This window comes from Sinohyriopsis cumingii, chromosome 1 (genome assembly GCF_028554795.1).
Source record: "Sinohyriopsis cumingii isolate HCF-2022 chromosome 1, ASM2855479v2, whole genome shotgun sequence".
NCBI classification, from domain to species: domain Eukaryota; kingdom Metazoa; phylum Mollusca; class Bivalvia; order Unionida; family Unionidae; genus Sinohyriopsis; species Sinohyriopsis cumingii.
The window spans coordinates 160,869,079-160,896,611 of NC_142961.1; the positions used below are offsets into that span (position 1 = coordinate 160,869,079).

General features: G+C 34.2%; 1 protein-coding gene across 5 annotated transcripts in view; it reads left to right on the forward strand.

The window, feature by feature from the left end:
• LOC149808247 (girdin-like) overlaps positions 1–27,533 on the forward strand; it is a 192,340-nt gene that overhangs the window by 148,277 nt on the left and 16,530 nt on the right. For 2 of the 5 annotated variants that reach the window (XM_089975398.1, XM_089975403.1), the window contains exons 20-26: positions 1,119–1,205; positions 3,288–3,342; positions 4,004–4,121; positions 10,949–11,095; positions 13,767–13,859; positions 17,889–18,028; positions 23,194–24,785. In XM_089975398.1, coding sequence (XP_089831524.1) covers positions 1,119–1,205; positions 3,288–3,342; positions 4,004–4,121; positions 10,949–11,095; positions 13,767–13,859; positions 17,889–18,028; positions 23,194–24,785 — 2,232 coding nt within the window. The remainder of the gene's footprint in view (positions 1–1,118; positions 1,206–3,287; positions 3,343–4,003; positions 4,122–10,948; positions 11,096–13,766; positions 13,860–17,888; positions 18,029–23,193; positions 24,786–27,533) is intronic. The other 3 variants (XM_089975410.1, XM_089975419.1, XM_089975425.1) reach the window with 3 other exon arrangements.

The following is a 27,533-nucleotide window of genomic DNA, read 5'->3' on the forward strand; positions in this document are numbered from 1 at the left end:
ATAGATTTGGTATGTAAGCTTATATCTTCCTGACCACAGATGAGTTTGATTGTGACCTGCATCCACTGATACAAATGAGATGACTCTGCATTTGATTGGCTGGGGTTGTGAATCCGCCTAAGACCATATATCTGATCAGATTTTGATGATTTTATATGTAAGCTGATATCATGAAGATCTGAGATGAGTTCAATTATGAGCAACATTGTCCTGTATTAATCAGGTGATTTTACATCTGATTGAGCTTGTGAACATGCTAAATTTCTTCTCATCCAATAAGGTATGTATTATGCTTATATCAAGATCTTGGATGAATTCAGTTATGACCAGCATCCCTGCATATAATTGAAGGTCCATGATGATCTGGTGGGGGAACTGAATTTGAAGCCTTCTGGCCAAGAGTCTAATGTCTTAACCATGAAGCCACTACAGGTCCCTTGGGTTGGGGATCCTACAGCTTTTCAAGCCATGACTCCAGGAAAGTAAGGACAGACCCAAGATTCCATGCTGATTGCACAGAGTAACTCCCCCTATGATGCCAAGTAGGTGTACACACTTTAAAGGTGGAGATAAGAACAGTTCCTAAATTTTAAATCTGGTCTTAGTTCCAAAGGGGCAGTGAGGGATACAGGGGATGAACCAAAGGGGCAGTGAGGAATCCAGAGGATGATCCAAAGGGGCAGTGAGAATCAGGGCATAATGAGAAAATGATCCTGTATATAGGGTCAAGGAATGAAGATAAATCACAACAACATTTGTTGTCAGTGTTGCAGCTATATCCTCCAAGCTTTCTTTTCCCTGTACAAATCCAATATGTATGTGAATTTGCATTCACTAGCTGACATAAGTCATCTACTCATGTTAGGCTATAAGGCCTACTTGGACTTCTCATTTCTTTCTTTTCATGTATGTGGTGGTACCCCTAAAAAGAGTGGCAATCCCTCCTCCCTGTGCTTGTCTAAATGGTGTAATCCATACCAAGAAGCTGCTGCAAAATCATGTTGTGGAGGAATCACCAGTTGTCTGCAATATTTGCTTGTCATGAAGAGCTTAAAATGGAATTTGCTGGATTTAGTATTCTTGTGTTCATAATAATCACAGCTTATTTTTCCTTCAAGGGAGAAGCTGGCAGATCTCAGAAGACAAAAGGAAAGACTAGAAGATAAGATCATGGAACACTACAAAAACAGAGAAAAGCAGAAAAAGTAGGTTTTGATATGGATGTTCGATCTTTGTTTCTATATCACATGCTCAGACTAGAACCATTTAGGTGTTTTTTACTGACTTTTATGCTGATATCCTGAGATGCACTGAATAAAATGTTTTGATATATCCCAATTAGTCTTCAATTCCATTGGCACTATATACCTAAATTTTGGAAAATGTGAACAAAGTGGTATTTAATAAATTCAAAATCACATTAATGTTTTGTTTCAAGTTTGATATGATATATGCATACATGCCAACCCTGAAAGAGATATAAGTGTAATTTTTGTTAATATAAGTGGCAAAAAAGTGTAATTGGAACATAACAAGTGTAAGCTGTATATACAAGCCATAATTACAGTACACCGTATGGAAAATATTACATTTTTGCTGATGACCTGGATCCACTGCAGGTCAAAATACTTGGCAAAATGGGCAAAATCTATGCGGATTAGAACCAGAATACAAACACAAAATATACTGACAAATTATTTATATTCAACACTCAGTTCAATTAGTCTTCAGTCCACTCTGGTGGGCTAAGTGGATAGAACATCTGCCTCAGATGCAGGAGGTCATGGGTTCGAACCCCGGCTGAGTCATACCAAAGACTTATAAAAATGGTACTTACAGCTGCTCGCTTGGCACTCAGTATTAAGAGGTTAGTGTTAGGACTGGTCGGACTGGTGTCAGGATAATCTGGCTGGGTGGGACATCATGCTACATGCCTGCGGCATGATATCCCACTGCTAGATATCACTATAAACTGTAAACTGCCACAATGCAGACATCATAGCGATATGACTGAACAATTTTTAAAGGTATATTAAAAATACAAATCACACACACACACACACCTAGACCTAGTCTACATGCTAACTTTAATCAAATGATTGTTCAGTCCACAAATTCGGCAATGAGTTCATTTGGTGGGCTTTGTTGATTTTATCTTTTTCTGATCATACATGTTTTGAAGATTGAAAAGATCCATCTGCTCAAAGAATTTTCAGCCACAAGTCAAACCATAAAAGCTATATTGCTAAACTTCTGGCACCATTTTCTTTTAAAGTACAGACTGGAACACTAACTAATTTGATGAATATAATGAATCTGCGAGACAAAGTTAAAGAAACACATTTTCATGGGAGTGGGTCATATTCAGCTGCTATAAATAAAAAACTAGAAAAGTACATGTAGGTTTATAATGGGCAAATTAACTCTTACACTATTCTTACTTGGCATTCATTCATTTTAGAATATTCTCAAAGAGATGATAATAAAAAATGACAAACAAAACATTTTATTGCTTTATTATTTTTTTTTAATGTACCAGAAAAGTGTAATCCATATACAGGCTAGTGTAAAATGTAATTAGGGAAAAAAGCATAACGATTATGCCAAAAACATATTTATTGGCATGTATGCATATGAATGTGTCTCATGGCTGTATCTCAGTGCCATATCAAACTCTTTTTATTTCTGCACAAAACATATATGTATGTAATGTGGGCCTGGCCATAGACAGTGTAGAGCCAGATATGTCATCACATAATACTACATCTGATTATCTTTAAATGCAGGATGTACAGTAATTGCTTGAAGTCATAAAATAAATAAAATAGAACCTTCCCATCTGATACTGCATTTTGCAACAACAAATCTTCTTTAATACTATTGTCATTTGGTTTTGCATCATAATCAGTTAAATACTGTACATTACTTATAAAGGTGTTATGCAGGTAATGTAAAGGTATTTAGATTAGCATGTTCGTGATTTAAGTTTATTGTGGCTTTTGCCTTTTATTTATTAAAACATCGATCATGAAGTTAAGACTATTTAAGGGCTGAAAAAATAGGAGAATGGAAGTGCCCTAAAATATTTAAATATTATTTGGATTTTTTTTTTTTTAAAATTCAGATGAAGCATTCTTGGTTAACTGACTGAGGTACAAGTGTTGAGAATACCTTTGACTATATAAAAAGTCAGGTGTTAAATATAACTGAACTGTTCTACCTTTTACATTTTGCAAAGTCTTATCATAATAACGATAATAATAATCATCATCATCTTTTAATTTCAGGAACAGAAGTCTAGGTGCAATATTGGTTCAGAAAGCCAGACTTCTAATGAGCCGGGTAAATTTTCCTAACACATGATCATTATACATTCTAAGAAATACTCTGGTTCCATGAATAATGTTTTTCTTTTTTTTCCTTTGTACCATGGACATGGAGATTCAGTTGTAGCACAGTTCATTGTATGCATTATTAACAGAACATTCTCAAGTTATCTTTAGTCATTTAGCATACAGATTTTCTCTTTAGTATCAAATTTTAAACAAAATTTATTTAAAAAATGGTTTCTTGGAGTCATCAGCAAAACTGTCAGTAGCATTACAATTTTACCCCAAAAAATGAAGAAGTGCAAAATTATTGACATAACTGTCAATTTTCTTAATAAAAACCAATTTTGAGAAATTGCAAATTGATGTTCTTAAGCCCTTATAGTTAAAAATCATATTCATTACCATATATACTCACTCATAAGTCAAGTAAAACGGCTAACAACAAAGATCCTGATCTGTCGTAGCATAGTGCACCTGCAGATCAGGGCTATATTGTTTGTTCTGCTGTTTAATCCTAACAGACTGTACAGACTTAGATCTGCTGGTGCATTATGCAATGGCAGATCTGTGCAATGACAGTTGGACCCACCTACAAGTGAGCATATACAGTAATTAAAGGACCAGATACTCTTTGTGATGTTGTTTGTTATCTCCTATATATCGGTGTTTAGTCACAGAGAAGCAAGAGTCGAACAAACCTGGCCGAAGGAAGTCCTGACAGTTCATCCATGGGATCTGGATCTCTAGGGGACAATGGGGACCATGAGCCCTTGTCAAGATCAAAATCAGGTAGGAAAAGGCAGCAAGAAAATGAGTTAACACATTGTAAAGTTTCAGTGCTTTAATGCATTACAGACATTTTACAGAGGTTTTGGGTAAGTTCAGGTCTCTAGATCTGATTATGCTCCAGTTGTATGAAATGTCTATCTTGTAACCTAGATGTTTTTATACCTAATCACATTACTCAGTGTTGACATGTTAGTATAAATATCACTTTTGTTCATAATTCTTGTAAGTAGGTAGTGATATTAAATACAGTGATCTCAGCTTTCAGAACCAAGGATCAATGCAGTCTCACATTTTATCGAACTAGGACATTGTCCATTGTCACATTCTCACATTATATCAAACTCGGACATTGTCCATTGACACATTCTCACATATCAAACTAGGACATTGTCCATTGACACATTCTCACATATCGAACTAGGACATTGTCCATTGACACATTCTCACATTATATCAAACTAGGACATTGTCCATTGACACATTCTCACATTATATCAAACTAGGACATTGTCCATTGACACATTCTCACATATCAAACTAGGACATTGTCAGTTGACACAATCTCACTTTATATCAAACTAGGACATTGTTGATTGACACGTTCTCACATTATATCAAACTAGGCCATTGCTGACTGACACATTCTCACATTATATCTATTTCACTGTCAATTGATACATTCTCACATTATATCAAAATATGACATTGTAGACAATCATACCATTAACCCTTTCCGTCATACAAGTGCACCTGGTCCCATGTGCAAGTGCACATGGATGTCCCTAACTCGATTCAGTGCAAGTGTTTTAATGCCTCTACTGCATTTTGAATGGAGGCACATATTTCTATGAAACATCTTCCATATATTTCTCTTGCATTCAAATGGAAGCACGTTTTGATGCCCCTGTCGTATTTCCACAAAGCCACTCCAGATGACTATTGCATTCAAATGGAAGCACATTTTGATGATCCTGCCATATTTCCATAAAAGCCATTCCAGATGATTCTATTGCATTCAAATGGAAGCACAATTTGATGCCCCTGCCATATTTCCATACAAGCTATTCCAGATGCATCTGGTAACAACTACCACATGCCTGGTCAATTCATTGCACCACCTGATAAGAATATAGTAAAACAGGCATTCTGGAAGTTTTTTTGATGTGATAGCATGTGCTAGTGTATTGGATGAATCCTAAATAGGCAGGGAAAAGTGGACTACAGAAATTCTTCACAAAATGCAAATGGTTGTTGCTGTCTTTGTAGGTACACTCACAGAATCCAGACTATCACATTGATTTCTGAGGATTTAGTTTATCTCAGGACTTGTCAGTCATCATGAAAACTGTTTTGTAACAAAAAAGAACAAAACAGGCTCAAATAGTATCAAGAGCAGTGACCTAGACGTGTGATTGTGAAACCCAACATTAGGTGGAATTAATCCATTTCTAGCACACTTACTTTGGGATACTGTCAGCTGGCAGCATGCTGTTCTTTTCATAGCGCATTGAACAGAGTAGCAAGAGACATTTATACTGAGCTGCTGTTCAGAGCTAGATGCTGTGAGGTAAAGGGTTACATTAATAAATTTTACTTTCTTGACTATCTTTCCTTGTCGAAAAAGACATTTCATTGAGGACTTGTCCAAAAAGACATTGAGGACTTAGGACTGGTACTGAAGGGGTTGTCATCAGTTCATACAATGTAGGATTATCAGTTTGTACACTCTGGGAATGGGCTACACTATAGGTGGTTAGTGCATTCACTGTAGGAAGTCTTTGTACTTCTTTTGCAAGGTGTTGGCACTTGAGTGCAATTGATTATATTATAAGGAAGACAGATATAGTTCATTGATTGTTTGAGACAGTTGCATTTCCAAGCTTAACTTGAAATTTCAGGCTTTGGGGTTGATATGCACTGGACAGGTTCACTTCAGATATTGCCTTGCTTAATAGGGTACAATAATATTTCAAAAATGGGACAATGCTGCTAAAACACTAGCATCACCAGCCAGAGAAAGAACTAAATTACCGTATATACTCGCGTAAAAGCCCATTCACGTATAAGCTGACCCCCCCCAAACTGAATAGGTATAAACACTAAAAAGTGCATGACCCACATGTAAGCTGACTTGCAACTCTGTGACATCACACGGTAAGTTCTAAATGCATTTTTTTAGACAAAACTTGTACTAGCAAAAATTATTAAAAAGAAATGGTATACACTTGTTTGCAAAGTAATTTATTTAACTTTCTGTTTCTTATTGTTTCTGCCTAATTTAGATTTGTGTATAACTTGATCAAACAATGACAATAATTGAGCATTCGCGAGTTGCTGTAACACTACCTATCCCTTTTGACTTAATTATTGTTTGTTTATGCATTATTGCATTGGACATTTTATATCAGTACACCAGTAATTATGTTTTTATTTTGCCTTGAAATTGTAAATACCTAACTCCTTAAAATGTGATCCCAGTATAACAACACAATGAGCAACAATATGGTTTAATTCAACGCTCGCAATTAAGCAACAGAACATATTTACATAATGGCACCACTGCATGTACATTGTAGGTTTAAACATGTGCTGAATTAAGTACATCCCTTGGAGTCGAATCATGGGCACCACTGCACTAAACTTAAATGATATCTCCAAAAACAATAAAGAAGTTTCAGAAATAATGTTTCAAAAATTATGCTCATGCCGTAAAAGCAGAGTTGTAGTTTGCTTTGATGTAAGCGACCTTACACCATACCTGTCAACTCTCACACCTGGAGGAAAAAACCTCTCGATTTTTGGGGTCGTTCCACACCTACCTTGTCAGATATACAACGAGGGGAAAATAGTTGTCACATGTATGGTACCGTGAGGCTGCCTATTTAGGTACCTTTTGGTTCACCAGAATTGGGAATCCTTTATTTGCCAATCAATTGCTGATGCTTGTGGCATAGGGCCAGTTGTTTTCACGAAATAGTTGCATCAATAAGCAGGATTAACTTCTAATTAGTCACACTGGCTTTGTTGCTTGTTTATTTAAGACTAACCTTTAGCTATGTTGCAGTTTGGCCACAGCTGATCTGAATATGAAAATAGGGCATGTCCTGGGGGAAAATAAGGGGCGTCACAGGGAAAAACTGCATGTCCTTTGTGAATTTCACGCATATTGGACCCGTAAGATCAGTCAGTATGTAGTGAAAACAAGGTTTTAAAAATGCCTTGATAAAACATCCCGATTTTAGGTCCCAATCTCCCCATTTTTTTTATTCAGTCTCCCTACTTGGATTTTGAAAAGTTTACAGGTATGCCTTACACCTTGTTTTACAAAACTACGGTAATTGTGCTAATATTATGGAACGAAAGGCAATTACACACCAATATACTAGTATAGTTGCCTGTCAAAATTTCCTCTTAACACAAGCCAGTTTCAGGGTTTTAATGATTAACTGGCCTGTATTGCTGTTGGAAAGCGAAAGATTAAATCAGGCTAGCTATCAACAAAGGAGACACCAAAACATCAGGCTTTCCATTGTGTGGAAAGTTATGATGATGTTCAGCCAAAACACAAAACTAAAGTAGATTGATGATGATTAGTGGATTATAACGAGAATTTTAGCTTTTATTGTTACCACTCTTCGTGAACATGTAAGTTATGCTGGTTATGTGCCTTGTACAATTAAACGTGCATACATTTTCATAAATATTACCTCAGTTTGTAGGATCGCTTATATCACTGAAAATGAGTAACTTGTCAGCGCGTGATTCAACGTAAATGAAACAGCTATTAAGGACTTGCTGAAATATTATCTGGAAGAATGCAATTTGGTCGAAACAATGAATAAAGCAAAATCTGCATCTAATATGTTTAGAAAGAAATAACGATATAAGTGACGCTTTGCACTGTGTAAGTACTGATCATTATAGTTCAGCCTAGTCTCCTGGGTAAACTCAACCGGCCTGTGAATTATGAAGTCTGTATTTATCTTTATTTAATTTCATGTTGGAGAAATAAGAAAATATGCACATGCAAAATAATAACAAAATCAATCATTGTACTTTATAACAGTTTAATAAGTGTCGGGGCACCAAAAATGATTTTTTTTTTTTACATGCTTATGTCTTAGGACACAGAAAAAATTATTTTTTCGTGTCCCAAGATTTACAGCCATTACAGTAGTCAACAAAAGACTTAAAAACTGTCAAGTTTAGACATTGGCCCGCGGATAAGCCGATTTCTATTCTTCCAGGGCTTTATTTTTTCCTAAATTATTTGGCTTATAAGCAAGTGTATCAGTATTTACATCTGTGAGTTTTGTATATATTTAATTGGAATCCGAGGTTCACAAAATATATAAAAAGAAAGTTAAAAGCAAAATTTGTAGGCCTTCTACCAATAAAATATAGTTTTTACTTCAGTCTTTATCATTACAATTCCAGAAGTTAACTTTTAATTGGTTCTGTATCACAAGCATCAAGCTAATGTGCCATTAATGTCCATACATACGATATGTACTCACTTATAAAACAAGTCCAACTGCAAACTACACAGACCCATAATGCATCAGCAGACCTGTGGCTGTGCAGTTTGTTAATAGAAATCAGTAGAACAAACAAAATAGACCCTGATCTGCAGGCACATTATGCATCAGCAGATCTAGACCTTTGTTGTTTGCAGTTGGACTTGAGCTATAAGTGAGTATATATGGTACATGTTAATTTTAAACTTTGCATTTTTACTGAAAAAAATGGACAGGAATATTACCCAACATTACAACTTCTCAACAGGTCTAAACATGAAAGCCTGAGTATATCTTGTGATACTTACCCAGCCAACTTCACCCATGGATTTTTGTAAGTGGGACATGGGACCATAATTTTGTAAAGAATTTATAGCAATTTTGAAAAAATGTCAGCAGGAAATTGCTAAAATTGGGAATTTTGAAATCGGACCCGTTTTTGCCCCTGAGGACCCCTCTAACAAAATACCAGTAGCCTCTTTCATTTAACATATTTGTAAAATACCACTGCAACTTCTCTGCAAATAATTCTTATCTTGAAATAAAGGAGTTTTTATATTTTCAATAAGCCATCACCAATTTCATTTTAGTTGGAAGAAATTTTTCTGTATAAAAAACTGTTGCACAGAATGATTGAGTGCATTTCAGGCACAAAGTGAATTTAGTTCTCCTTTACAGATAACACTAAAGTTTGCTGGTTTTAACAGTAATGTAGTTTGTGAATTTATGTCCAATCCTTGACTTAATCTTACTTTCCTGGTGTAGGTGTGCCGCACTTCCCACCCCCAAAATAAATAATACACCAAAATGTTTTAAAAAAAGGGAAATCTTAGTATTGATTCATCAAGAGAATTAAAACTTTGTTCAAACCAGTCCATGAGACTGGTTCAAAGCAATGAAAATTACTTTAGGTCAGGTCCCTGCAGCTGCAGAACTGCCTGAGCGTAAAAATTGAATGTAGAATTCCAAAATAGAAACTATTTTAATACCTTGGAAAGTTTGCAAGTTGATTAAACATGGTAAACAAAAACTAGCAGCAGTTTTATGCACTATCAAGTTTAATGGTAAATTTTTCCTGTGTGGAAACAGAGTAACCTAGAATGACAGTTATATTTTAGTCTGTCAGATTATTGGACATTGTTTTATGTACCATTTATAATGGTTCATTTTCAAATTAGAGCTAATTGCATGTTTAATCTATAATCTAGACAATTTGCTTGTTGTGTAAATTAGCCTGAAGCATGCCTAATTGTATCTAGCAACTTCAGCTTTTTAGTTTGAGATAGAGCTAGTTAAGTGCCTGTTGATACAAAATTCAGGCATATCTTCATTTTCTTGTAATATGTTAGCCAAACATTTCAGATTCTGATGGGCATTTCTGGGAAAACAATGTTATATTTTCCTGCAAGTTGATTGTGTTAGAGTAATAAGACTTGTATTTCATCTGATCAAGTACAAGGAATTTCTTAATTCCATCTACTAATATTGGCTTTCCTTGGGCCTGGACAAATATTAAGCACAATTAAATTATTGTTGAAGAAGAGAAAAGTTTGGCAAAGTTTTTTCCAGCTTTCTGAGGGGAATTTGTTTACCATGGCCACATAACAAAATACATTCCTGTCTGAAGAAGTCTTTTTTTTTTTTAAATCTGTTAAAATGAGTATTAGTCAGCAACTTTCCAGATTCTTACAGTAGGAACAGATAAAAGATCTCTTTAGATCCTAAAACTCTCCCTGCATTTGTGTCTTTGACCTCCATGGATAGTTTTTTTTTCATTTCACGTTATTGGAGTTTTATTGGTGTCAGCTAATGCATACTACTTTGTTTGAAGATTTGAAAATAACAGCTTTGAAAGGGTGCATCTGAATTCGCTGTAACTTCATACATTTTGTAACTTTAGCGAAATGGTCCCCCCCCCCCAAAAAAAATACGCTTGTCATTCATTAATTTGAACTTGGCAATTCAGTAATGTTAAATAATGGTAAACTGCATTGTATAATGTATATAAAGATTGAAATAGGACAAAAACCATTGCAATGTTTCTTTTTTATATTTAACAAATCATGAGCACCTTGTGTGAATTTGGTTCCAATGGATGTTTAAAAAAATCTGCAACTCAGTGACAGAGAGGTGAATGCTGAGTTGTGGATTTTTTATGTCACAAAGGCAAAATGTATGAAGTGCTTTCTCTCATCATTGGTTTGGAAATTTTTCAAAAGTTTCAAAGTTTCATTTATTTTTGACCCATCTTGTTTTTAAATTTGAGTGTGTCTAATATTTTGCACCCTTGTTCCCTCATCCCTTCTCCAGACAAGCGACGACGGAGGTCAAGAAGGGGTAGTGCCGGAAATATAGCCGCAGATGGTAGTCCTAAATTAAGCAAGCAAAATAAAACCTTGGCCAAGTCCACAAATGCCATCAACTTTGATCAAGAATCATCCTCTGCAGACCTCAGAGGTAAAATGGCAAGGCTGTGCCCTCCAGGCTTGTAGCATTGTAACAACTTCTTACATTAGTCATATTCATATGTCAGTTCTTTATCTGATCTTATTCATTCAGTAGACTAAATGTAGTGGCATTGGCTTGAGTAAAATCTATACTGTTTACTCTGTAAGTAAAGCATCTTCCTTCTGTCCTTACTTTAGAATTTTCGCTGTCACTGCTTTTATCCCCAGCCTACCTTTTGACTGAATCCAATTGCATTTCATATGTTTCCTTTTTTTCTAGGGAAACTTATAGCGTTATTTCTTTTCCTTCCTTTTTTTCTAGGGAAACTTATAACGTTATTTCTTTTCCTTCCTATTTGCACTTGATCACTGTCTCATTCTCTTTCATTGTATACTTTAGATTAATTTACTCATTTTCCCCTTATAATTCTTAAATTCTACATGACAGAGTTTTCAATTATTATCAGGTACATATAATTTGATTTTAAGATTCTGAATTGCAAAATAACATACACTTCATATTTGAATTATTAAATTCTTAATTGTATACACTTGTTCCTTAAGCTGAAAATGTTCATTTCAGTCTTCACTTGGGTATATGTATACATGTGGTCTCAATAAGATGACTAATATAAAAAAAAAAAAACATTTCTTTTTTTTAAAATCTCATGGCAAGTTTTAACGCATCATAATTTACATGCCTAAAATATTCAGAAATGAATAAATATTGAAGCGAACATAACACAATTTCAGGATTCTTTTTTTTTCTTTTTTTTAATAAATATTACATACCCCATCCCAAATTAATAGTCTTGCCCCTTGTATCTAATATTTAACAAGCTATATTATTAACATATATTATCTCATGTAGCAAATGATTGACATGTATACACAAAACAAGGAACTTGTTCCACAGTTCAGAGACTTGCATGGTAGATACAAAATGAGGAACTTGTTCCTTAGTTAAATGACTTGCATGGTATACACAAAATGAGGAACTTGTTCCCCAGTAAAAAGTGTTAAAGGTGTTTTTTGATATTTTATGCTCATGTTTTTAAATTAAAGACAAGAAAAATAAGATCTCCTTTGCAATTCATTTAATATTATATTTTGCAAAACAGTGTGTGAACTTTACAATCATTTGCTGCAATCAGTTTGCGTAGTAGCAGTTTTCAACTCATAACGATGCTTGTCCTTTTAGCTTTGGGTTGAAAACAGCTTGTGTAAAAGAAAAATCATTCTTACATATATCATGCCTGTTGGAATCCACCAAAATCGCATAGCTGTTGAGATAGATGTACATGAAGTGAATTTCTTAACATTTTCCAACTTGTTTATATAATAAATCAAAATTTATTTTGGTAGTGTCACCAATTTATTGCAAATCAGTACTTTCAGACATTGTAGTAACATTATTTTCATTCTCTAAGTGTTTGGAAAAAGGAAATACCAGCTGCATATATTACTGTTTATTGTAATTACTGTTTATTGTAATTACTGCACTATTTAGGTTAATGAGACCATATAATAAAATATTAAACATTTAACATGCATAATAAAATTTCATGTCATAGGTTGCATCATAACATCATATGAGGCAGAGGCAGATAATGAGGAATTTGACAGTAACTGATTTTGATTGCTTACATTTTGTTTAGTAAAATCATTGTTATAGTCATGTGATGAATAAACTTTCTAATTTAAAAAATTAAGTTTGTCAAACTTGCCAAATAATTTTAGTTTTTTCCTTACCAAGGCTTGCAAAAATAAATTTGAGTTCTTTCATAAGTTTAATTTAAAATAAGCACTCCTGTAAGGTCAGCTCTATAATATTGATTGCTGTTTGAATGTTTATGGTATTCTAAGCAGTTTTAGTGTTCTGAACAAATTAGTGACAATTATGTTCTTGTTAAAATTGTTTGGATTAGACTGAAATCCTCAAATATTTAATTAATTTAATTGAATTACTTATGCAGTTTGTTGTCAGATCTAGTAATATTTTGACTGAATTTTTATATATGAATCATAAAAGGTAAATTTTTGATTTTACATGAGTGTTCATCAAGTATTACATTTATGTAAAAGTTGAATAATTTCTCTCTTTTGTGAGCCTAAGTCAGAGATTGAAATTATTCAAAGCATTTAACAAATTTCATAAGAAATGAGCACAAATGTAAATTCTGTTTATCGCATGATGAAAAATCTTGAATTTATTTTATTAAACTAAAAATAGTTGATTGAAATGATTTGAATAGTTTGAATACCTCAGTTGTTAAACCTTTCCATTGTATAATGTTATGACATGAGGTGTTATTCTATGTGTTACATGTATAAATTATATTATGGGTTTAATAACATAAATAGCACCGTAGTTGTTTGTTCAATAATGTATGATGTGGAATGCAAGTTTGAGATTAATTCCTCATATAGAGGCTTTATTCTACTTTGTAATCTTGCTATTTTGATATAACGATAGTTTAATGTGGTGTTACGACCCAAATAAAATAGTTACTTTTTATTAAAAACATTTTTGTCCCCAAATGGCTATGCTGTTTATTGGATTCCAATTTTCTGCTAAACATGTATGCTTAATATACTTTCCTCTGTGTGCTGTCAAGGATTGTTGCTCTGGCAACTGCTGCAGCAGCAACATTCCCACGTTTGTTCTATTCCATCACTAGGCGGCCAGTCCGGTGAGGATCTGCTTAACGACTCTCTGCATAGTCAGGCAGCAAACAGTGCCATTCTTAGCGACTCCACTTTCATGCTTCCAGGTAAAATGCATGCTTTTAAATAGGTTGCATAGCGACCTGTTGTAGATATATTCCTGCATGAACCAACAATAGCTTTTCTAGAAAATTGCATGTTTGGACATTTTTTTCTTTTAAAGTGGTAACAAAAGAATGAATACTTAGTTGAATGTTTTCAGAGTATCTTTCACCTTGTTGTAGTTAAATTAATGAGACAAGGAATCTACAAGACATGCATTGCAAGTTGTAGAGCTGAACAAACGAAGTGAAAACGGCTGTTCTAATTTTCCAATTACATTTGTTTTGATGGGAGTAAATTCATTGAGTCTTCATTTTTGGGAAGCAGGACATCGCAACATGAACATTTTAAGGTTTAAAATTTTTAGTCTGCAAATATTTCATAAACCCTTGATTGGTTCAGTTACATTCATCATCTGTCAAGTTTAATAGTTACAAATAATAATAAGAACACTTTGTACTAAGTAAACCTGACCATGTGTCATCTACAAACTTAACAATTTGTGTTTTGATTACATTAACTAAACATGCTTAACAAAGATCAGTGTTGTGAAATAATTTTAAAAAGTTTATGTGAAATCAATGTTGGTCACCATCGTACATCAACTCGTAAATTCATTCAGCATTAATTTCATAATTATATATATCGACACTGTCTAATGACTGAATGCCCTGGATCAAACCTTGTACTTGAACCTAACCAGTGGTGAATTTTAGATTCACTAGTTCCGTTGCATATATACTATAGAACCTCATTCCCTATTCATTCCTGTCTCCATCATTGTACAACAAATAAATCCTCTTAAGTTTAAATTCTAACAGATACCACATAATTCCACCCTATTCCTATTAGCATAGTGATGGATATATTGGTAATTTTATCGTTATTGTCCACTATGTAATAAAACATTCGGCTTTTTTTTTTTTATTTTATTGGAGAAGGTGTCATTTTTGGTCCCTCTATAAATGCACTGTCGGTTTATTAAAATTATAATTATATTATCCCCAAATTCTTTGTACGGATAACTATTTTCCAATTAATAATTTGCAGAAATATGTGTTCCCAACAACTAGTTTTGTTCTACCCATGATTATTTGTATGCCTCAGAAAGTAGTTGAGTACAAATTGTACAAGGAATTACATAAATTATTGTACTTGGTTGTTGTCCCCATAGCTGCTGAATTTCAGTCTTAACTTTAATCCTGAAATACTGTTGCATTTGGGGTCTTTTTGAAGAAATTCCATTACTACTTATTTTGCTCAGTTTTACAAACTCTTTTAATCAATAGTGACATAACTAACATCGAGATTTTCAAAGTGATGACTTTGTACAAGATCTGAACAAATGTGGCTTTGACCTGTATATCAAATGTTGGAATTTAGATTTTATCTTGGGTAAGGTTTGCCTAGCCTACAAACATGCATGTAAATGTTGGTTTATAAAGTATGAAAAACAATAAGTCCTCTAGCATTTAGGTGTATAAACCTTTTGTTTAAATCTGGTGATGAAAAATGTAAAATTTTAGCCATGGAGTCTGCATTTTATGTATAATAATTTATCAGATACCAGTTTCTATGCTGTTTTGAAACCATGAAACTTAAACATGTAAATTGTCTATATCAACATAGAGAGCTAGCTCTCTCTCTCTCATATATATAATAGGATGCTCAATAATTTTGAGCTTTAGTTCAAATACAAGTACTTTACAGTATATCCAGCCAAAAGGGCAGTTTTAAGAATAGAAGTTGTTCAGGCTAAAATAAAGTCAGTGCCAAATTAAATTGAAGTTTTTGGTAAATGGATCTTGCATAATATCAAAAATGTATATAAATGTAATCTTTTGTGTAATTCCCTTGTGTAATGACTGTATACCTGGTACCTTTTCATACCCCCTACTTCACCAACCCTTCCAAACTGCCCTCCATTTTGACCACTTATGGAAAAAATAAAGGAATAGTTTATTTGCCTTAAGTTGCATCATACAAAGATTAGCAATGCTTTAGCTTCTGAAGAAGTAAGAATATATTCTTTGCATGAAAATACTTTCCCTGTTGTTGATTAAGTCCATCTTCAATTGTTGATTAAGTCCATCTTCAGCTTGCAATTTTTGTTGGTTCTTTGGTTTATTTGACAATCCAAAATATAAAACAAGATGTATGGTATTGATAACTTCAGTTTGGTTAATGTTTCTTCAAACATTAGAGGACAGGTTATGTAAATATCCCAGTGCAAAGAATTTCAATCTTGTTAATCAAGTAATAACAGTTATCAAATTACCCAAACTATTTCACACCAATTTTACCATGATTGATCTCCAATTATTAACTTATACTTATTTAATTATCTGACACCTGTCTTCAGTAAAATTGAAGATGGATCAATCCTATTTTGCCATCCCAACCATCATATACCATATGGACTCAATTATAAGTCAAGTCCAGTTGCAGTCAACATAGATCTTGATTTGTTATTGCATAATGCAGGATCTATGTTGTTTGTTCTACTGATTACTCCAAATGGACTGGGTAGACCCTGATCTGCCAGTGCATAATGTGGGTCTGTGCAGTTTGCAGTTGGACTTATATGCAAGAGTCATTGGTGAGCCATTTAGAATGAAGTTCTCCCTCACTGTAAGGTGATTCAGTATAAAGGTGTCATTTTTATAGGTCATGGATTTAATTATTTGGTAGTAATGTTAGATATAAAATGCCTCAATATAAAGTGTTATTTTTAGAGGTCTTGAATTTAATTATTTATTAGTAATGTTAGATTTAAAATGCCTCAATACAAGGTGTCATTTTTATAGGTCTTGGATTTAATTATTTTATTAGTAATGTTAGATATACCTCAATATAAGTTGTCATTTTTATAGGTCTTGAATTTAATTATTTATTAGCAATGTTAGATATAAAATGCCTCAATATAAGGTGTCATTTTTACAGATCTTGGATTTAATTATTTAGTAGTAATGTTAGGTATAAAATACCTCAATATAAGGTGGTCACTTTTACAAGTTAGGTATGGTCATGGATTCCTTTTTATTAATTGGTTGTAATGTCATGTATAAAATACCTTAGTATTAAGTGGTTACTTTTATAGGGCCATCATGGATTCCATTCATTATTTAATAGTAATATGTATAAAATACCTTGATATAATGTAGTCACTTTCATAAGGCAGGAATGGTCATGGATTGAATTTTATTGTTTAGTACTAATATTGTGTATAAAATACCTCAACATAAGGTGATCTTATATTGATGGCAATCCACTTTATTTTTTTGATGAATGGTGTTGTAGTAAGAGAGTACTGTGATGTGAATTTACTGTTATTCTTGGGATACCAGTCTTTATTGATTTTATGATTGTTTCAGACATTGAATTTCATAGGCATGTCACTAGAAGAATCTGTGTATACTGATTGGGTAAGTGAGTGATGTCATCTGTACAGAAGTGATGCCATTCACATAATGGCTAGTTTTGGAAACTTTACCCTGAACTGCACTGATTGGTTGGTAGTTTCTCATTGGCACAGTATAGTTTGGAAACTCCACCATGAACTACACTGATTGGATGGTATGTTCACACTGGCACAGTGTATCATGGGATAAAGTAGGCAGAGTCTTTACTCTCACTAAAATGGAGGATAGATAGCTATCTGTACTCTCACGAGACCAAAAATGTGATGTTGTAATTGGTGAAATTGATGTCTGTAGTAATAGACGAATTCACAGTACCTTAAAAAAATACCAATCCCTAAGTAGGTAACTATTAAAAATGTTTCGATGCCACCCTCATACTGTAATCATTTTTCATTGATTGCATTGTATTGTCTTTAGTATGAACACTTTTTTCTACACAATCTCTAAGATAAAGCTTTATACTCCTAATTGTATTAGGAATTAAAAGTAGCTTTAATAAAAAATATATTTCTGTGCAACTTTAAACGAAGTGAGAGAAGAATATACAGTATAATGTAAGAACTTTGATTCATTACTTGTAGAAATGGGATATATACTTGTGTTGCCTTGTAGGCCTTGGACGTGTGGGTGTGGCAGATGATGATGAGGGAGGATTTAGAACTGTTAGTGGGGAGCCAGAAACAGGGGAAGAAATGCTGACACTGGAGGAGTTCCTTGCTGAAGGAAAAGAAAGTCCAGAAAAGAGAAAAAAGGTATGCTAAATTGAAAAGGTGTGGAAATGATTTTAGTTTACCATGGCATTGATATTTGTGACGAGATAATAATGGATATATTTCATTGAGTAGGTGGAAAATTAAGTATTTTCATGTGTGAAAATACTCAATATATCTATTATTGACTTGGTAGCAAGCATATTTGCTTTTTTCATGCTTAAATATATTTGCTAGCAAGCTGTACCGTGTGTGTAGTCGGTATAACATATTGAAATAGACTTTTCCTTACTGAATCTTCCATGATGTCTGTGGTTTAATGTTTATATTCTACTCTGTTTTGTGATTATGCGCACCTGACAATGTAAAAAGTTACCTAATTCTTCTTCCCTATTTATAATAACATACTACATAAAGAAAAAAACTTACTCGCACCTTGTTTAATTTGATCACGAGTCAGCTTTAATGTGAGGCAGCCATTTTGCCACATGGCAATGTAAGCATCTAAGAATAACTTTTAATTTTACACTTATCATGTTGTCAACATAGCAGTGAAATTATTTCTCATTAATTCACATCCTAGCAAAAAATAAAATTGTACTATTCATATTACCTTTCTTGCACCTTGTACACATAGTGTTACCTGAAATCGAGAAGCTTGGTTAGGAGTGCATGTAGATGGGTACTACATCATCATCACAGAAATTATGTCACATTCTTTACTAGCTTCACTTTTGTTGTTTCAGACTGTTGATACAAGAATCCTTGAACTGGATGATTATATATATATATATATATATATATATATATATATATATATATATATATATATATATATATATAGTACCACACCTGTACACAAAATGAATGTCACCATGACCTATATTGTCCATTTTACTGGCTTAGGTTACATTTTTCAATTTAGCTCATGATTATATGGGTTCTTTGGCATGGCATGTACATATTCTGGTGAAGGGATGCATCTTCTTGAACACTACTGCCTCATTACAGAAGTAGTTCATTATGGCCTTTATGTTACACTTCACTGAATAGGCTCAGATTTTGTATTTGATGATTATTTTTCATTTCCTGTTCATCATGGAATTAATGATGATATGCATCTGTTAGGTCAAGGTCATGACATAGGAAAATATAAATCCATAAGGTCAGGGATAATGTAAGTCAATTACCTGTTTCTTTATCCACCCCTTTCGGTAAAGCTTTACACTGGTCTGCGTCATAGCATATAATAGTCAAATGCCTAGCTCAGAGGTCAAGGTCAGTAGTAGGAAAATGTTTTGAGATAGGTGTATCATGTACCAATTGCTGCACTTCTGTTGCTTGTATCATGTACAGTTTGCAGCACTTATGTTGCATGTATCATGTAGTTTGCAGCACTTATGTTGCATGTATCATGCAGTTTGCAGCAGTCATGTGTGTATTATGTACAGTTTGCGGCACTCATGTTACATGTATGACATAGTTTGCAGCACTCATGTTGCATGTATCATGTACAGTTTGCAGCTCTCATGTTGCATGTATCTTGTGGCTTGCAGCACTCATGTTGCATATATCATGTACAGTTTGCAGCACATGTTTCATGTACCATGTACAGTTTGCAGCTCTTATATTCCATGTATCAATTAGTTTGCAGTACATGTTGCATATATCATGTACAATTTGCAGCAGTCATGTTGCGTGTATCATGTACAGATTGCAGCACTCATGTTGCATGTATGATGTAGTTTGCAGGACACGTGTTGCATGTATCATGTACAGTTTGCAGCACTCATGTTGCATGTATCATGTACAGTTTGTAAGTCATTTTTGCATGTATCATGCACATTTTGCAGCACATATGTTCCATGTACAGATTGCAGCACTTACTTATGTTCCATGTATCAGTTAGTTTGCAGTACATGTTGCATGTATCATGTACAGTTTGCAGCATTCATGTTGCATGTATCAAGTACAGTTTGCAGCACTTGTATTGCAAAATATATACCTCCATTCCATCACATTCTTGTCCACAATCATTATTTTCATGAAACATGGTGTACACTTGCATCAAAATGTCATATATAAGAGTTGGCCTTGTCAGATTAGTACTTTTAGAGTAGTCTCCCATTTTAAAAAAAATATATTTACAATTATTATATTCAGTTGATGGTTTTTCTGTAAGCACTCGCTCACTGACAGTTTTTTTTAACATTTGCCCTTTTGGGAATTAGTGTTTTTCCATGTTTGGTGGAGTGGGTGAGTTGGTAATTCAAAATCATGTTTTAAAGGTGACAATCTCATAACTGGCTGTGTCCATGGGTGGTGGGGCATAAACACAAATCCAGAAAATATAGTTGGATGCCAAAACTCCAGATCTGTTTGTAACTTGTAAAGGCTACAGAAATCATGTAATACTACATACATACCATCTACTTTAATTGGATCTTTAAATACTGATGCTAGTAGTGAACAATAGGAGGGATTCTGATTATGCATACCAAACTTGATCCTACAACAAGGCTGCCAAAGGGGTAATAATAGCTTCATGCTTGAGTTACCATCTACCTCCCAATTTCAACCTACATGTACAAGACCTTTGTACAAGTGTTTGCTTATGACGAGTTGATTCTATCTTGATGTCACCATATCAGCCTCCAATACTGTTACCATTTCTCATATGGTTATTATTAGTAAGATATAGCCTAATCTAACCTGGCTTACAATTAAGCAAGATCATCAAGTTTGTTTGTAAATTAAAGTACTTACCATTTGTGGACTGTGCCGGTGGCCTGGCAGCTAAAGCATCTGCCTCGGATGCAGGAGGTCATGGGTTCGAACCCCGGCCAAGTCATACCAGAGACTTATAAAAATGGTAGTAACAGTAGCTTTGCTAGGTGCTCAGCATTAAGAGGTTAGTGTTAGGACTTGTCAGCCTGGTATCAGGATAATGTGACTGGGTGGGACATCATGCTACAAGTCTGCGGCATGATGCCCCAGTGCTATACATCACTATAAACTGTCACACTGCAGACATTGTAGCAGTATGACTGATATTTTTGTAAAGGCTACATTAAAAATCAAAAATCACACACACACACTTACTGTTGAAGACAGGTTCTATAGCAAATAAGATCTGCGCATATTGATGAGATCTTGGATTTGATTGGCTGAGCTTGTTACTGCTGTAGATCTGGAGCTGTATTTCAATAAAACTTAATACATGTTTTATCAGCCAGACCTTGCATGTGTTCAGTAATGAGCAAGAGCTGTTGCATGTTAATTATGCCTTTATCTTTGGAAATAATTTGTACAAGCTATATGGTAAGATAGATCAAATCAGCATGATATAAAGTTTGGGAGATAGTTTAAATAGTTAAGTTTGGGAAATAGTTTACATTGTAAAGTTTGGGACATAGTTTAAATAGTACAGTTTGGAGATAATTTAAATAGTAAAGTTTGGGAGATAGTTTAAATAGTTAAGTTTGGGACATAGTTTAAATAGTACAGTTTGGAGATAATTTAAATAGTGAAGTTTAGGAGATAGTTTAAATAGTGAAGTTTGGGAGATAGTTTAAATAATTAAGTTTGGGAAATAGTTTAAATAGTAGAGTTTGGGAAATAGTTTACATAGTAAAGTTTGGGACATAGTTTAAATAGTACAGTTTGGAGATAATTTAAATAGTAGAGTTTAGGAGATAGTTTAAATAGTAAAGTTTGGGAGATAGTTTAAATAGTATAGTGTGGGATAAGTTTGGGAGCTAGTTTAAATAGTATAGTGTGGGATAAGTTTGGGAGCTAGTTTAAATAGTATAGTGTGGGATAAGTTTGGGAGATAGTTTAAATAGTATAGTGTGGGATAAGTTTGGAAGATAGTTTAAATAGTATAGTGTGGAATAAGTTTGGGAGATATTTTAAATAGGTTTGTGTTTTTAAACTTCATAATCCTGCTTAAACCAATTAAGTGATATTTGGGGCCACTTAGGCCTTGTATCAAATCCCTTTGAAGTGAGAATGGTTTTGAATTTTTCAACATTTTTTAATTTGAAATGAAACCACTGGACACACAATCAGCAGCATCTTTTGTGAAATTTACATAATTATACTATTAAACAAAATGATATCATTGTGGATCTGTTGAAAAGACTAAAACCATCCAAATCATATAGAAATCATGCATAGTACTAGACAGTAAATGCATCTGTTGTATGGTGTTGTAAGATTGTAAGAATCATGCATAGTACTAGACAGTAAATGCATCTGTTGTATGGTGTTGTAAGATCATAGGAATCATGCATAGTATTAGACAGTAAATGCATCTGTTGTATGGTGTTGTAAGATCGTAAGAATCATACATAGTATTAGACAGTAAATGCATCTGTTGTATGGTGTTGTAAGATCGTAAGAATGATACATAGCACTAGACAGTAAATGCATCTGTTGTATGGTGTTGTAAGATCATAGGAACCATACATTGCACTAGACAGTGAATGCATCTGTTGTATGATGGTTGTAAGATCATAGGAATCATACATTGCACTAGACAGTAAATGCATCTGTTGTATGGTGTTGTAAGATCATAAGAATCATACATAGCACTAGACAGTAAATGCATCTGTTGTATGGTGTTGTAAGATCGTAAGAATCATACATAGCACTAGACAGTAAATGCATCTGTTGTATGGTGTTGTAAGATCATAGGAATCATACATTGCACTAGACAGTGAATGCATCTGTTGTATGGTGGTTGTAAGATCATAGGAATCATACATTGCACTAGACACTGAATGCATCTGTTGTATGGTGTTTGTAAGATCATAACAATCATACACAGCACTAGACAGATTCATCTGTTGTATGGTGGATATAAAATACTTGTTAAAAAATCAGGCAAACATTTTAAATAAGCAGTCCCATTATTATTGTTATTCTTACCTGGATGAGAAACATATTACCTAGAAAACTAGTCAATCATTACATGCAGTTTATAGCTGACATTACAAAAGCACTTATGAAACAAGCTTACTCTGGTCCAATCATGTTAGAATTAGAATTAATCTTTTTGACATTAATAAGAAAGCATTAAAGTCGCATATTGTGCAGAGTAATCCTAATTAATGTGTAACAATAAAGAGGTTATAGTGGCATGAGTTGTTTGTATTTCAAAGGTTTTTTTTCATTTTACCTGCATGATGTTTTTATCTTCACAGAGAAAACCACAGGATGGCTTTACTCACGAAGATTCAGAATCCAGAAGCAGTGAGAACTCAGATAACAGTGCTCGCCGTCCTCTCTCTAGAAAACCAGCACCCCCACTCCCAACCCAGTTGAATAATGTGTGTCGAACTGGTTCTATTCCCGATGTGGCTATTACAGGGTCAGATTTGAATATTACACGCATGTCACGAGTGTCAACTGGTAGCAGTGGTAGCAGTCAGGATATACGGCAGGAAAGCAGTTTCTCACATTTGAATTCTCCGCAAGCAAATATTCGTCCAGACACGTCCACTCCAGCTAGGAATCAGGCTGATTTTAGAGTCAGATCTTTAGAGGAAATGAACATGTATTCACCATTTCAGAGACCCATCAATGACGATCATCGAAGTACATCAAGTTCAGACAGTGCCCCTTCACCACAGGTTGTTCGGTCTAGGCAAAGAAGTGATAAGCCATATTCATCAGAAAATAATCCTAACTATTATTCACATTCTCATAGGCCCACCATGGACAGAGAGCTCTCTTCCAATTCAGCTGATCGGGATAAATTGTCACCAGATGCACGTTTGGATCTTTTAACACATGGAGGACAGCCTTTCTCACCAATGACTTCCTCTCCTGCTGCAGGATGGTCGCCAGCCCCAAACTTTTCTAGTCCTAGAGAATCAGAGCGAGAGTTGAGAAATGATAATGATTTGTCTATTCAGTCTGCTCAGGGTCGGTACAACCGGTCACCTCAAGATCATTCAGGAACAGCTGGATCACGACCCATGAAAGCAGCAGCTTCCATGCAAAGTAGACCTCACTCTCCTGGAAGACTCGACCACCGTCCACCCATAGGCAGTCAGGTGGATGGTAGGCAATCCACACCTCAGCGGAGATCAGGAGAATCTCCACAAGGTCCTCGGATTCTGGTATCCAGGTCTCAGTTAGGGCCAACTCCTTATGGACAGAAAAATAATGCAAGAGTAGCTAGACCTGCTAGTGCTTTTGGAGTACCTGTTAATGCCTTATTCCAGAACAACAATATGGATTCCAATGTGAACAGAGATCTACAAGGTCAAGCACATGAATCTAGGCAGCCCCAGCATACTGCTAATAACTCACTTGTGAATACCTCAAACTATCCTGAAAACAATGGACCCATTCAAAGTCCTGGTAATTACTCACGAGCTCAGAGAATAGAGAGGCCGCAATCTGTCCCACCAAATATGTTTAATTTTCCAGATGGCAGTTATCAAGATTTGGATTCTAGTTTTAACAGTAGTGAAAAAGTGACTCCAAGCAAGGGAACTCCACCAGTGCCACCCCCAAGGAGGAATAAAGATGTGGTTCAAAATATAAAAAATCAGTACAGTGTGCTTCGTGAACCAGGTGTGAATTCTCAAACCTCATTGAACAAAACTGGCCCATCTGAGAGTATTCTAAATAATGCTAGACCCATGTCACTAGCAGGCACAGCTAGATCACAAACTCCAACAAGCAGGACACTTCCACAACCAAAAGTAACACAAAATAAATCACCAGCACCAAGACCATTGAATAACGAGGAGGAGGGAACTACTCCAAAAGAAAATTCTGTCTGGTATGAATATGGTTGTGTTTAGACTTTCAGATCTGCGAGGCTTGTCATGTTGTTGTGTAATTTAACTACAAATGATGCATTTTTTCTACAATATTGAAACTCACATTCTATTTTCTGTATATTTGTGATCAATTACAACATTCCATTTTCCTTCCAATGTAGGTTCTTATTTCTGAGACTAGTATCTGCATTTTCATATTTTGGCAGCATAATTTAAAAATAATTGAGGAAAGACAGTCTAAGAATAGAATAATTCATTTTGGTCTTATGTGACAGCAGATCTGATCATAGTTGTTTGGATTGAGAATGTAGACATTTGTGTGAAAGAACTCTAGTTCTGTGTAATCTTGTATGTATGTGCATTATTTCTGATTCTTGTGAGCTCTGTGCTTCTTTTCATGCATTTGTTTATTATTTCATCATTTCATCCTCTACACTTCTTGTCCATTTTTCCTTGTGCCATTCAAATTCAGTAACAACAGTATACAAATTTTCAGTCTTTCTTCAAGTTTTATTCCATCATCTAACTTGTTGGAATTATAATTGAATTCAGTAAGTTTTCTTAATGTTTTAGATTTAGCTTTATCATTTCTTAAATTTGTTGTCATAGCCAAAGGTCGATGGTCTCAAATCAGAAAGGGTGGTCATCATTTTTAAAACCTTAATCACCCAGTATGAATATGTCATGTAAAAGAAATAACATATCAATTGTCAGTGCATTTTGTTAGTGAATAAAGTAAGTAGGAGTAGAATTTGAACATTTGGTAGAATGGAAAACAAAGTGTAGCAAAGCCAGAGGTCCAAACTGTATGATTTTGCACATATCCCACAATGCATTGCTTTGTTAGACAAGTGGAACTGCTTTGTATTTCTTAAAATCTTCACAAATATCTTGACAAAGGAGATCTCTACTCTCAAAAGTTTGAATGTCAACTTTGAATGTTGCTGTTCTAAAGATCATATCTCATTTGCAAAATAATTTATTTCTAAGAAATGATAACATGAAATTTGATCATAAATGATGAATTATATATAAAAAAAATCTCATGCACAGCCATAACTGTGACTTTATTGATATTAACATAAATTTAAAGAAAAATCTCGTGTAGATTTGATTTTTAAAAAGGATTTAATATCATCTCATGAAGATATTGACACTCCGAAACACAAATTTCATTATTTCTTTCTTGCTTTGATTTTTTTAAAGTTAAAATAACTTGGCCATTATCTGCAGTTAGCTGAAAATACATTTCCATTGTGTTCAGAATTGACATTCAACTACTTACTTTAAGATGATGCTCATTGTATCTTTTGCATTCACTGCCATCCTTGCTATTTTGTAACTAAACTATCTACTGTATGATGCACAGCTTCAGGCTGTAATTTTTTTATGCTACACTGCTTCATACCTTCAGGTTTTAATTTTGTTTTGTTACACTGCTTCACTTCTTCAAGCTGTAATTTTTGTATATTACACTGCTTCCTTCCCATGTGCACTACTCCTTAACCACTTATTATTGTGACCATGCTGCTTTAATTAGAAGCATCTTGATGTGTACCTGATTGTCATTATGTCTCACCATCCATCTGTCCTTAGCACAATTTTGGCCAAAACATACAGAATATACTAGATGAAATTTTAAATATGTTTGTATGAATGTATAGATGACCTGATAAGATTCTATAACCATTAAAGCAATTGTAAGCAGTGCAGGTCAAAGACCAAGAAGAGTTTCTGTGGTGGCCTTACCTCCATCCATTGTCCACATGTCCATTAACACATAATTCCTCAGCACAATTTTTGCCAAATTTTACTGGATATTATGGACAAATTAAACTTTAAAGGGCATGTTTGTATAAATATGTAGATGACCTGAATAGGTTTTCATGTCATTATAGCAATTTTTAGCTCTACTGGTCAGTGACCAAATCGAGCTTCTGTGATGGCATGGCCTCCTCCATCCAGTGTAGACCTGTCTGTTAGCTCATATATTATGTTTACTCCTCCTAAATTACTTATAAGATTGTCATGAAAATTAACACACATTTTATCTCAAGGTCTTGTTGTTCCTAAACGCTACTTCTCCACAATGGTTGGCTGCATTGACATGGTGTTTTTACTAGGTCTTTTTTATTTGGTTGGTCAGAATGAAAATGGTACCAGTTAGACATCCAGTATGCCACAATGTTGGCTATCTTGAAAATCTTTTCATAGCTACTTCTGGAAACAGATAGTTGGAACAACTCACTGAAAAAACTTGATATGTAGTTTGGTCCTAAATGAAAATTTAAAATGGTGCTAATCAGGCCAAAAAATATGCATACCATGGAAGCCATCTTAAATACACCACTCCTTTAATAACTCACGAACCCGCTTATAATGGAGGGTCAGGCATGGATCCCATTTTTTTAACCAGAAAATACAGAAAAATTTATCCCACTTTGTTGAACTTCAAGAAAATCACAATCAAAATTGGTAACTGAAACTTTTATATATTGCTCGTTTTATCATCAGAAACAGTAGATAAGACCTGGAAATTTTAATCAATGTTATGAAATTATCAACTTTTAATAAGAAGTCATATAATTTGTTACATTTTCTTTCCAGACGACATTTATAGTACACTGTAATCAGTGATATTCAAGGAAATTTTGATGAATGAAAATGTCTCTTACACCTAGTGGAGACGGTACTTTAATAAAAAAATACCAATTAAATACTTTTTATCAAGTGTAATTTGTATTTTA